At 34.5% G+C, this 13,236-nt stretch overlaps 1 protein-coding gene across 2 annotated transcripts in view; it reads right to left on the bottom strand.

Annotated features, from left to right (window-relative positions):
• Positions 1–1,330: 1,330 nt before the first annotated feature.
• The window catches only part of LOC120076476 (calcium-transporting ATPase 3, endoplasmic reticulum-type), a 45,497-nt gene continuing 33,591 nt past the window's right edge, over positions 1,331–13,236 (bottom strand). For both annotated transcript variants that reach the window (XM_039030315.1, XM_039030316.1), the window contains 21 exons: positions 13,052–13,110; positions 12,587–12,731; positions 12,325–12,432; positions 11,681–11,833; positions 11,149–11,253; positions 10,370–10,566; positions 9,655–9,766; positions 8,223–8,321; positions 7,977–8,122; positions 7,591–7,648; positions 5,476–5,568; positions 5,149–5,199; positions 4,920–5,051; positions 4,658–4,759; positions 4,169–4,223; positions 3,516–3,601; positions 3,138–3,286; positions 2,894–2,999; positions 2,738–2,791; positions 2,345–2,402; positions 1,331–1,972 (listed from right to left, as the gene is read on the bottom strand). In XM_039030315.1, the coding sequence (XP_038886243.1) occupies positions 1,905–1,972; positions 2,345–2,402; positions 2,738–2,791; positions 2,894–2,999; positions 3,138–3,286; positions 3,516–3,601; positions 4,169–4,223; positions 4,658–4,759; positions 4,920–5,051; positions 5,149–5,199; positions 5,476–5,568; positions 7,591–7,648; positions 7,977–8,122; positions 8,223–8,321; positions 9,655–9,766; positions 10,370–10,566; positions 11,149–11,253; positions 11,681–11,833; positions 12,325–12,432; positions 12,587–12,731; positions 13,052–13,110 (2,136 nt within the window). In that variant the 3' untranslated portion in view covers positions 1,331–1,904. The remainder of the gene's footprint in view (positions 1,973–2,344; positions 2,403–2,737; positions 2,792–2,893; positions 3,000–3,137; positions 3,287–3,515; positions 3,602–4,168; positions 4,224–4,657; positions 4,760–4,919; positions 5,052–5,148; positions 5,200–5,475; positions 5,569–7,590; positions 7,649–7,976; positions 8,123–8,222; positions 8,322–9,654; positions 9,767–10,369; positions 10,567–11,148; positions 11,254–11,680; positions 11,834–12,324; positions 12,433–12,586; positions 12,732–13,051; positions 13,111–13,236) is intronic.

Raw genomic sequence — 13,236 nt, 5'->3', positions numbered from 1 at the left:
CATACTTCTACACATCTCCAAATCCTCTGAGCAACACCTTCAACGCATGATTCTCTATTGCCTCCTTTGTCAACTTAGCCTTAACTTTGGCATACAAGGTTGATCGTATACTTCTTTCATACCACATTGTTTTCCTTGGCCATAACGTCCCCTTTTTGGACCTCTGGCCGCATAATTCAAGAAAACTGGCTGCATGACGCCTCATAGCTCCAATGTATGGAATCCTCTACTTTCTCTAAGTGTTAACTTCTTTCTACTTCATCCCAGAGTTCAACATTCCACACTTAGAATATTTTCTTGCCCTTTTCCCAGCTTGCCATTGTTTAAACTTCCCAACTGGCTATGTGTCGACTGCTTTACAACTTGACCACGTATACTCATAACATTTAAATAATTTTCCTTCTCTTAACATTTGAAACACATCATTCATTACACATACTTAGCTTACTTTTGCATTAATCTTAGTACACATCCTTAACACATAATTAAGAGAACTTAAACTTAATTAACTAGTAAAACAAGTTCAGAGGTTTACACAAACCAGGGTAGAATTATGGTATAAAAAAGTTTCAAAATAAATAAGTAGATCATTTGAACAAATTCTTTTAGAGTTAGAAAAATTGTGCTTCCTCTAACATCATATATTAACTTTGCACCCCAAACACAAACATATGAACTCAAACAAAATAATTCTACACCCGAAACACGGATATATGAACTTCAGACATCCTATATCAACTCTGCACCCCAAACAATCCTTTAGAATCAAGGTTGGGGGTGTTTGGAGTTTCCATGAATTAGTGGGGGTCATGAACATGATTCATATTTCCTATCTCTAAAATTTTCACAGATTCTTGTGGGAGCAAAAGGAGACATCCAAATGATGAAGTTGACCAAATTATAGACTTCTTGTCTGCTCAACTATACGATTAAAAAAATCTGTGATTCGGGAATCTTGTTACACCTCTAGTAATTAAAAAATCGTTTATTCTTATGACCTTCAAAGGTGATAGAAAAAGAATGATTGAGAAAAGAGTCTGGTAGGTATGACAACTCTCGAAAGGAAAAAAAAAAAAATTATTTCAACAGAAGCTATACATAAGGAACTTAATTTAGATCAGCATAGGGAGAAAAAATTTGTCCTGCCATAATAGAGCATTAGACTATCTCCTTTCGATATTTTTCACAATAATATTTAAAATGATTCATTTTTGTGATCGACTTGTATGCATGTGTAAGTACTACTCGCATTGGAAACCAGCACACAATTGATTGGAACCCGAATTTGAGCATATACCTAGTTGCAAACCAGTACATAAATCATTCAAAATAGTCGTCTGAATTTACAGTCTATTTCCCTTTTGGTAAGAAAAAACTTGGATACATAACGGTGCAATTGAACAGACAACTTGTATCATTCTTTCATTTTGAAATGTTCCCCTTTACAAGGAACCAACAGAATGCTGAAACCAGAACCCCCATACCAATCATCTATGAAATTAAACCTATTTGACAAAAGCTCGTCCACGGAGGGATCGATATTATGAATTGCAGTGAACATTGTTCTATCAAGACTTGCTATATGAATAAAATTCCAAAATCAACAACGTAAATATTCTTGTTTGAATAAACTTCAAATTGACGGTTCAAACAAAAAAGATTAGTACCAGCAAATTTCTGACCAGCACATTCATCTTTGCCGGTTACTCTTCATGATTGTTGTGATGTGATGATATTATTAACTGACCCGTAGTGTAGAGTGCTGTTAAACTTTGGACTTGAGAGGTATAAGATTAATGTGTGAATGCTCGGGTCGAACTCTCCAGGTTGGATGGGATAAAAGAATGATGTCAATTTTTGTCCTTGTTAATCAGCCATACTCGAGTATAACAAGGTAATGATTCCTACTTGTCATGCAATTCCTTCTTTGGAAGTAAATCATGCCTTCTGAATCTGAATGGAAGCCTCAACCCTACAATTATCAACGAAAAAGAAAAATTTAAGACAAGAACTGAAGTTGTGCCACTGTTTATCATAATACAGTTTAACATAATAGGGTTGGGAATTATCACTGTCACTAATCATAGACACAGCATGTTTGGGACTGATTCTAAAATGGTCATAATCACTTTTGTCATTTTCAAAATCACCTTGAAACATGCTTTTAATCATTCAAGACCAATCATTTTGATGATTTGAAAATTGAATTTAAAAATGTAAAATTAATTTTGAGTGATTAAAGGTGTGCCTCGGAATAAGTAGGAACATGAATATGCATACTTAGATATAAGCAAAAGATGCATTAACAATAATAGATAACACCAAACAGGTGGGGAAAACATACTGCCAGTGCCACTAGAGCGTCGCGAAAAGCATTTTAGTACCTCATCAATGATTATAACCTGCATCAGTTGAAGAGCAGATCCTTTAAATTGATATGGAAAAATGAGAATTTGGTAGGCATGAACATCCATAGAGGGGTTTTTTCAAGAGTTTAGCAAAACCAGTTGAAGTTATAGTACATATCTTAAATGCATTGACATGATATCAACTACCAAAATAGATTTTGGGTTGTCCCTAAATAACATTCCCTTTTCCCCTATTGCATGAAAATCTCTATATATTTCAGAATCCCCCTTCCCCACGACAACATTCAGGCACCATGAAGGCAATAGTACGGGGGAACAAGAAAAACAGATGTGTTAGACAGAAAATGAGGCAAGGGATGCACTATTACAGGAAATGAAAGATACAAAACCATCGTCCATTCAGCCCAAGATAATGGCGTTACCTGTAAGGAAACAGATTACAGTCTGTCAAACTCAATTCACTAAATCATCAGAAACTGCCAAAAAAGGAATCACAAGGGAATCAAGAGAAAGAAACAACTTACAGAGAAAAGAACAGCGAGAGGTTGCACATACATAATAAGCATGTGAAGGATCATGGTTAAGACAATGGAGGCAACGAGCCATAAATTACTCCAGGGAGGGATAACACTGAAGAAAGCAAAGTTTAAATTGTTATTTGCCTCATTCAACGAAGTACCAACTTTGTACTTTTAAAAAAAAAAAAAAAAAATTACCAACTTGATAAATTGCAGAAACCACAAAAAATATAAGTGACTTAATACTTACAGAAGAGATTGATTTTCACTTAGATTATTTAAAGCATTGAACATCTCGACAACAACAAGCACAGTCATAGACACAGTCGATGGATGCCGATCCTCAAATATATTGCAAGAGTATGCCGTCTCTCTGGTTGAGCAAGTATCAAAATTCATCTGAAAGAAATATCCCATACTGAGAAAAGCCCATAACCAAGTCCAGTTTTTCCTTTTTTGAAAATTACGTGTGCAAGGGGAAAAACGAGTGTAGAAATTCAAGTTTCATCTTTTGAAGTTAAAATATCCTCACACATTTGCAATGCACATTACCAACATGCATAGGGTTATCTTCATATGTTAAACCAAGCATAAACATGCCATAGCAAGATAATAACGTAAATCTTACCAACTCAGTGTAATTTAGCTTAGGACCACTGTCCGAGTATATAAACCACCATATGAAGCCAGCAATTGTTGCAAGACCAACATAAGCTGCACAAATGATAGAATCCTTCAAAAAAAATTTACTAGCTTTTAACAGTTAATAACAGAATATTCATTGAAAGCGATGACAATTTAGCTCTACATGGAAGATTCTTTATCCACTGGGTCATTAATGCATAAGATGACAATTAGAATCACCATGAAAATTTGATACAATAAATAACGATAAAGTAACAAACGATTCTTGATGCAACATGCAACAGAGAACCTAAGAAGTTCATTTAATGCGAGCAATTGCTCCCCACTAGAAGAAAAAAGTATGCATACACTTTAAAACATTTACAGTCCGGCCAATAGGGAAAAGCTTGAATCCCAACAATTCAGTTTTTTTACTCCACGGTTGAGCAAATACGAGATGAAAACTGTAAGGTGAGCAAGTATACGTCCCTAAGTAGCAGTATCTAGCCATGCCAAGGCAAATGAATCAGCCAGGAAACCAAAGTTCCAAAATGAGAGTGTAACTTTTGCAAGTAAGAAACAAAAAAAGATACCAAGCTAGAGCCAGAGATATCTAGCAACAAACAGTCCATAGAATAGGTTATTCCATCAGCCTACCTCCAATTACCAAATAACGAAAGAACAACCACCCAGTCACCACAGCTTCATTCACCTGCAAGATAAAATTAATTGGACTAAAGTACCTTCATAAAAGAGGGAAGCTATAGTTCTAGGAAGATAAAGTCCATAAAATTTTACATCGTCGAATAGGAATATGTGCGTGAAGAAGATGAAGATAGGGGAAGAATCTAGATACTAAAATACTAGTCATCAGTCCCACAAGTAATAAACAAGAAAGAACACATTTATAAGCTATCATATAACCAAGAAATCATTTGACCCAACAGCATAAGCAGCAAAGAAGATGAACATGAAGTGAAGGATATAACCTTGACACAATTGTATAACCTATAGAATAGATCCTGTTCAAGTAAGGTCGATTTGACCATATACCTAATGTTAATCACTGAAATTGTAATTGTAATGACTGATGAAGATGAAAAATCTGTAACCAGTTAAAGAAGCAAGCATCGTTTAACTCAATACCTTTCGAGGCTTAGCTTTCATTACATCAGAGTCTTGCTTGTTAAATCCAATTGCAGTTGCAGGCAACCCATCAGTGACCAAGTTGACCCAAAGAAGTTGCACCTGTAATCATTTTGTTTCAATGAGAAAATAAACAAGACTTTTTCCGCCTCAATGGAAGTACAATCAACTTTTGCAGATGGAATTACTATCATTAAAGATCTTATCAGAAAACCATCATCAAGGACATTCATATATTAAAAAAATGGCTGGCAGAACGCACAGGGGCAAGTGTCTCTGGTATTCCAAGAACAGCTGCCACAAATATACAGACTACTTCACCAATATTTGAAGAGATCATGTATCTGATGAACTGCTTAGTATTATTGTAAATAGCTCTGCCCTCTGCAACAGCCTATCAGGTTTGAAACCAGTCACAAAGGATTTTACAAACAAAATTAATCAACCACCTTTATCTTGAAAAGTCTATAGGACATGAGGCAGGAGCTTACCGCCACAATAGTAGCAAAATTGTCATCAGCTAAGACCATATCAGAAGCACTCTAGGGAAGGGGGAAAAAATGGCAAGGGAAATAGTTAGCATCAACAATAGGATTTTGATAAAAGAAAGCCACGAGGGGGTCTAATTTAAAAAACAAAACTTAAAGCACACTGACAAATTGTATGCAGAAAGGAATTACTAGACATGTTATTAACGTGCAACTTAATTTTATTATTTGAGAGCTGAAAAAAGTAGCAAGCCCAATTAACAGATTTGCAAATATTTTTTTATATATATATAAAGAACATCATGCAAATATGCCAGTGACCACAGCAACCTTGGCAACTGCTGTTCCTGAACCCATGGCAATTCCAATATCTGCTTTCTTCAGTGCAGGTGCATCATTGACACCATCGCCTGTCATAGCAACCTAAAAAATCCACAAAATGAAAAATTAGAAAAATTTTACATTTGTACGTGAGCATATTTTTGCATACAAACTAGTAATTCTTTTTTGTCTCCCACCAAAAATGACCCCCATTTTCACATTTTCTATCCCACCTCTCATCCCTACCCCAAACCAGAAGTAGAAGGAGAAGCAAAGGAAAGATGCAGTCACAAACGTCCAGATCCTGTCAGAATGTCAAAGTTATCTTCCACTGAATCTTAAACTTGATCCTTAGCCTTCTCTTTTCCCTTTCCAACGTTACACCATCCTCTCACCAGTATCTTATATTTTTTTAATTATTTTTTCCACCATCCTCTCACCAGTATCTTATCTTTTTTTATTATTTTTTCCTACGTTATCTTTACCTTTCCTTTGAATTTTTACAGTCTTTCATTAAAAACTAGATGATACCTTTGAGTAGGATATCTTCACACACATGAATAAGTTCACAACCTTCAAATTGAATAAGATACTACTACCTTCAACATTAGATAATACCTTTGAGTGGATATTTGCTTCTAAAGTAAGTAAAGATCAGAAAATGTTAAGGAAAACAATTATCAATCCTGAAGAGAACAACCAGGGAATAACTCCCATACGCATGAATAAGATACAACAACCAGGGAACAACAATGGCTTTTAACAAATGCCATTTACATATCTTCATAGACATGAATAAGATACAACAACCTTCTTCTTTCTGAGACAGAGAGATCTTGTTTATGGCAATATACAATGTGTCATTGGAAATGGTTCTACTACATCATTTTGGCTTGATTCATGGATCGGTGATTACACTCTTCAACAGAAATTTCCCAAGTTTTATCACCTGGCTGGTCCCAAAGAAGCTACTGTTTCTGAAGTTTGGAATTCTGAACATTGCAATTGGTCCTTAAACTTCAGAAGAAATTTCCAAGATGATGAGATTTATGGATGGCTGCATTCACTCGTATTATCCCAAATATTGATCTAAATGGCAGAAATGACATATGGACTTGGAAGCTGGACCCTAAAGGATTTAGTACAAAATCTTTATATACCTTCCTCTTAACAATGGGGCACTCTGCAACCAAAGTATTATACAAGAAAATTTGGAGCTGCCCTTGTCCAAAAAGGGTAAAATTCCTTCTCTGGGAAGTGACTAACTCTTGCCTTAATACCATGGACAGATTGCAGAAACATTGTCCTTGGCTCTTTTATCTCCATCTTGGTGCTGCCTTTGCCAATCCAACAATGAATCTGTTCAACACTTATTCTTCAATTGTCCCTATCCAAGAGGCATTTCATCGGATATTTTTTACAGCTTTCAACTGGTCAGAGGCTCCCCTAAGGACACTCAAAATTGGCTCCATTTTGCTCACTGATCTACCATTTAAGGACACTAAAGAGCATTAATGGATTTGCATTGTTTGTGCAATTTTGTGGAAGATTTGAGACATACAAAATGCAAAAATCTTCTAGGAAAAAAGCAAGACTAAAGAAGACATCACTAATTCTGCCATCTTTAATACTTGTTTTGGAGTAAAGATATACCTTTAAAAATTGGAAACATCTATTCTTTTAAAAATTGGAAACATCTATGTACTCCCTTTAATATGGGCCCTTTTGGAACTATGGATATCTTTGGATATTTCATTAATTAATTAATTTGTTTCTTATTGGAAAAAAAAAAAAAGGAAGAAAGAAAAAAAAAAAAAAAAAAAAAAAAAAAAAAGAATACCACAATCTTCAAAATGGATAAGTTCACAACGAAAGGAACATAGTAAAGCTAAAGCTATGTTGAAAAAAATACAAACAGTGAAGGTACTGCAATGTATTCATTAACTGGTAATTAGTTGATTATTGTATAATCTATATACGATATCCTCGTGTATTTAATATTCTTCAGAAAGGGAGGAAAAAAATCATTGGTAATAAAGTTGAATAAAGGACAAACATGTATAAAGCTATAAAGTAGTATTCCTGCAAGATTTCTAATGAGTAACAAGTAAAACATAAAGTTACCACTTCATTTTGATGTTGTAAGGCCTCCACAAGCATTCTCTTATGAGAAGGTTCAACCCTGGAAAAGTGAACTCTATTAAATGTGTACAGACCAAAAAAAAAACTTTTCATTGATAGATGGAAAGATAAGAATGTGAACTATCGAGTGTCAACAAAAAAAAAAAAAGAGGCAAACACAAAAAGATCAAACAACGAGCAACTCCCAAAAAGCCAAAGCCAAACCAGATTGTACTGACAAAAGAATTGATTAAATATTCATTGAAGAAAATGATTATATATACTTTTTTTTTTAATAGGAAATAGTAACAGTTCCTTGATAAAATGAAACAATCATGTATGATTATACATGTAATCAGCATTTAATCATACGAGAATGTCCAAGGTACCTGGTGAAGAGTGCCATTCGTTGCAATGCCGTTGTTTGTTGCATTGCAGGTAGCTCTTCAAATTCGGAAGCCGTATAAGAATGACCAGTTAGATCCACCAAGTGATCAAAAGCACCAATCTTGCGACAGAGTGATTCGGCAGTTGACTATAAATGCATGTTATTAAGTCAGCAAGTTCTTTCTAAAAAATTGCCTATAAGGAAAATTACATGAAATAAATAAGGTCAAAGGGCTGGATTAGAAAACCTTATTGTCCCCAGTTACAACTATAACACGTATGCCGGCAGTCATGCATGAAAGCATAGCATTTCTCACTTCCTCTCTCGGTGGATCAAGCATTCCAACCTTTAAAATGATAGGTAAGCAAATAAATGCTAAGAAGAAGCCAGAAAGGAAACCAGAAGCCAGCAACAAAGACACCAAAAATGAATTTAAAGAAAGGGGCTCGAACCAAACAAAAGAGCATAAATGAAGACCAACGCCGGCCGTGAGATAGGTCAAATGGACTACAATATTGATAAAATATGGATAACGGAACAAATAATATTCCTAACAGTAGGCTATGGCAATACATATAAATCCAAAATGATTCCAAAGATCTAGACGCAAGTAAAGATCACTGTTGTTCCCTGATACAACTTATAAAGTTAACATGTAACGCAAAGTTTATTCTAAATTTCAATGCTATTAGCACCTTTATTATCAAAGATTCTAATAGTCCTTTTCAACCAAATAATACACGATGTAGCAGAAACAACCAAAACAGTAATTTCCAAGAAATTGGAGCAATTGATATCCATGGTTGTCCTCTTGTTTCATGTATCTCCACCAATTCCTGCAGTTTTCATGCAACAAAATTCTCTTTTGGGCTGTGTATTACAGCTGTAACAAACTCTGGAAAACATTGCGACAAAGCTATTGGAAAACATTTAAAGATATAATTTTAATAAACATTTACACAATAAGCTCAGGCTCAGGTCAATATTTGTTGCAACCATCCTTACTGTCTGTTCATTACAACAAATCTACTATTTCTTTTATTTCCAGAAAATAGCTTCAATTTTTTTGAAAAGAAAACGAACTTTTCATTATGTAATGAAAAGAGCCTAATGCTCCAAGTACAAAGAGATATCAAGTAATAAAGATTTAAGAAACAACTAAATGTTTAACCAGAAAATTCTAGGATCAGTAGATGCACCCGGTTATCTCACATGATCTTCCACACATGAATGTACAATAAAGTTGAAAATCATTATTCTTTGAAGTTTTTTCCATTCTATGCACTTTCTAGTCTCTCTTAGTGTAGCACGAAAGGCTGCTTCAACGTTTCTGTAAAGTTTAAGAGCTTTTACATTTCTGTAGATAAAGTGAGGTTAGGGCATGTTCTCCAAGCATCTTTAAGATGATAAGCATTCATCCACACGAAAGAGTCTCTCTTTAGAATAACATATACATTCACATTATTCTCCACTTTCAAACAATAAATAGAACTAGTAACCTTGTACCAGTGTAAAATTTTAACAAGGAAACAAAATTCTAAACAAAGTGGTAAAATATGAATTAGTTATAAGAATGCATCAATCGGCATTCAGCAAACATATAGCAGCACCGATAGAATACAATACATAGAATGAGGCAGTAAATGAACATAGCATTCTATTTCAAAAAGAAAGCATACCAACCCAATGAATGTTAGATCTTGCTCATCGTTAACGGTTAAACTCTGCTGACTCAGAGGAAGCAATTTGAATGCTATAGCCAGGCACCTAAGCATTTCATTTCCAGCAAGACTGCAAAACATGCATTCATATAATTTGTATAGCATGTATTAGTATATGAGGCATGAATACTTCATATGCTTTAATGCATTGTCATGGAAGCATAGACTTAGACCTCTTGTAATTGGTGAACCAACAGTGAGACCAAAATGTGTGCCTTGCCTCAAGGCTTTAAAAGACAAATCATCAATAGCCAGAGAATTTTGTAATGGGCATTTATTCTGGTAAATGTTGGTTGACGGGTTTTTTATTTTGTCCATTACCCTTTGAAGACATCTAGTTCTCCTATTTCTATCTCTTTCAACAATAAATACTTCCTTTTTTTTCTTTTTTCTTTTTTTCTTTTTTCCTTAAAAAAAATTATTAAGCTCAATGACAACTAAAATGTAAAATTAACTAGTCTGGTAAGTAATGTTTCCTTTACTTCTCTTTGTACACAATGTTAGATAAAGAATAGGGACATTTCCAGCATATGATAGGTGGTAGATATGAAGATAGGTGTTTTCTGCACAGTTGGTGTGTGAAAATTAAAAGATGTAGACAGAGAGAGGGAAGGGCAGAAGATCATGCATGGGCGTTTATGTATTAAGCTTACAGAAGCCCACGAGCTCTAACCTTTGAAATCTTGCTTCCAGTTCAGTGCGAATACTAGAAGTTAAGACACTGGTGGAACCATCTTCATTACAAAGGATGCTTGAGCATCTTGAAATAATGCTCTCAGGAGCACCCTTGGAGAATAGAATATGTGACTGGTTTCTGCTACATAAAATGCTCATCATCTTGCGATCGCGAGAAAATTCCAATGCAGAAATCTGCAAAGTTTCTATTGATAAGCAAGCAAAATACCAAAACACCTGACAAAGTCAGTTGCACTTGCATGAAATCCAAAGTGCTTAAAAATTTCAATACTCCTAATAATCCATTCCATTGAAACCAGTATGATCCAAAGTTAGTAGCATTTCACAAATTGATGGAGCGCTTTATAGCATTACTTTCGCTACTAAGTATTCCACATAGGCATTTTTCAGTAATCTCTTGCATTTTTAAAAAGAGGTTTTCTTATCCTCTTATCACTCTAATAAAAACAAAAATACTTTGTTTGAATGTTGTTAAATCACCACTAGATGCAAAGACTTAAACAAATGGATTGTGAAAAATTTAACCCAACATAAATACTTTAAGACACCCCTTCTCACTTGTGAGCTCAGAAATTTACACAAAACCCGACAAATGATTATCAATATTAAATTACCACTAGACTCAGAAGCTTAAGCTAATGTAATGTGGTAAATTTAATTTTAAATCCACACTTTAACACTACTATAAGAAATATATTACTTTAACTTTCTTTTCACATTGCAAATTTTAACAATTCCTGGTAAAAACAAACCAACCTTTTTGAACTGGCTCTCCCAATGGTGGTTACAATAGGATGCACGCTCATGCTTGCTGAGCATATTTAGAGCTGAAGGCATAGAAGTAAAACCAGGAAGACCAACCTGAAACATATATAAGGCTTATTATATACATGTATTTATTTTCTGTTGGGGGGTGTTCAAAATACAGTAATGTTCGGGGGAAAACATCAAAGAGAGTTTTGGGTGTACGTTTTAAAATTAGTTTTAAACTGATTTTAAAAACTTTTTCTTCAAAAGAAAAAAAAATGTTAAGATAATTTTTGCAATTTCTACATATTAATTGAAAATATAATTCATTTAATTTAACTTATACTTGAACAGCAGAAAAAGAATTTATGTGAAAAAGTAATTTAGAAATAATCTAAGAGAACATATGAAAGAAACAAATTACTATTTCTATTTTTTAGTTTTAGCTGCTTTTTATTCTGAAACTTTTTTAAAAGAATTGTTCTGCCAAAATACTTTTTTACATCAAGAAACTATTTTTATCCTTAAAACAGGCACTAACCTTTTCAGCAAAGACACGCAGTGCTACTTCAGTTGATTCACCAATTTTTTCGTAGCTTCCCTTGTCTGGATTATATTGCAAAGTAGACTCGTTGCAGAGGGCAGACCCCATCGCCATATGTAGAATACAAGGCAATTGAGCTGGAAACTCAAGCTACAGAATTCAAACATTTGAACCAGTCTAAAAGGTGAAATCTCAATCAAACAAGTGAATGCAAAATGTATAAAGAAGCCTCCACAAAGTTAAAAATGTATTGAGAAGAAAAGGCCTTCCAATTTTGATAACATAATTGGCTACTTACTGGAATAATATGTGTTATGCCAGATGGGAAAAAATCTCTTCAACCATGGAGAAAGAGGTGTGATATTAAAATATTTAGTTGTGAAGATAAGTATAATTAGATTTTGAATATGTAGGTGAATTTAAAACTACCATTAGAAGTTTAACAGATTATAAGAAGAGTTTAAGTTGCTAAGGACGGAGATTTCAGACAGTGAATAGTCTTGCATTCATAAAATGACAAATGATCAATGAACATAATAATATCAATAGTTTCCACATTTTATTGCCAATCTAAATGACGAGAGAAAGAGAAAGAGAGCTGCAGTGCATATATCTCACAAGCTACGCAGAAGTACAATTACCTGTACTCCCGAGCTGTCAAAAATAATACCATCAGGAGCATATGTTGTACCGCTGACATTGTACTCAGAAAGTTGTGGACCATGCAAAACAGAATGGACCACACAAATCTGAGAAAAACAATAATAAAGAGAAGTTTTAATATTTGGACAAACCAAAGAAAAACAGAGAAAAATATGTGTGACCCTCAGGTTGCATGGGTAGGGTATATGCAGGGAAAAACCAAATCATATTTTTCAGGCTCATATTTCACCAGAGCGTCACCTTTGAGACGGACATCATATTGGTAGTCAAAGTTCCAGTCTTGTCACTACATATAACAGTGGTGCAGCCTAAAGTCTCAACAGATGGCAAAGACCTTACAATTGCATTCAGACGTGCCATTCGTTTGGTGCCAAGAGCCAAACACCTATAAGCAGAACATGAAAACTATAACTTAAGTAGTCAAATTAGGCAATCATGATACTGAGGACGAAGCCAAGTAACTACTATAAAGTTGAATGCATGAAAGCTACAACCCAAAAACATTAATATGGATGAATGATGCTAAACACATAGCATACTTAATACATTCGGACGTCACCATCATGGCTAAGGACAGAAGAGGTACTGCATATTTAGCACATCAGCTTAAATGCTTAATAACGTTCAAGAGGTCATCCATATTTTAGGTTTCCATACTACCAGAAAAATCTTTATCTACAAAGAAAACTGAAAAAAATCACTCACGTTGTGACAACAGCAGGAAGTCCTTCAGGAATAGCTGCAACAGCGAGAGCAACTGCAATCTGAGGGAGATGAGCAGACGCAGGGTGGTTGACCATGGAATGGATATTTAGTAAGTACGGTTAGAAGATAGTGCAAAAAGTAGTAAACAAACATTACAGAAAGAAAACTTTAATAAACTAAGTTAG

This window comes from Benincasa hispida, chromosome 4 (genome assembly GCF_009727055.1).
Source record: "Benincasa hispida cultivar B227 chromosome 4, ASM972705v1, whole genome shotgun sequence".
NCBI lineage: Eukaryota > Viridiplantae > Streptophyta > Magnoliopsida > Cucurbitales > Cucurbitaceae > Benincasa > Benincasa hispida.
The sequence above is the reverse complement of the archived record's forward strand: the minus strand, read 5'-3'. Positions and strand labels throughout refer to the sequence as shown.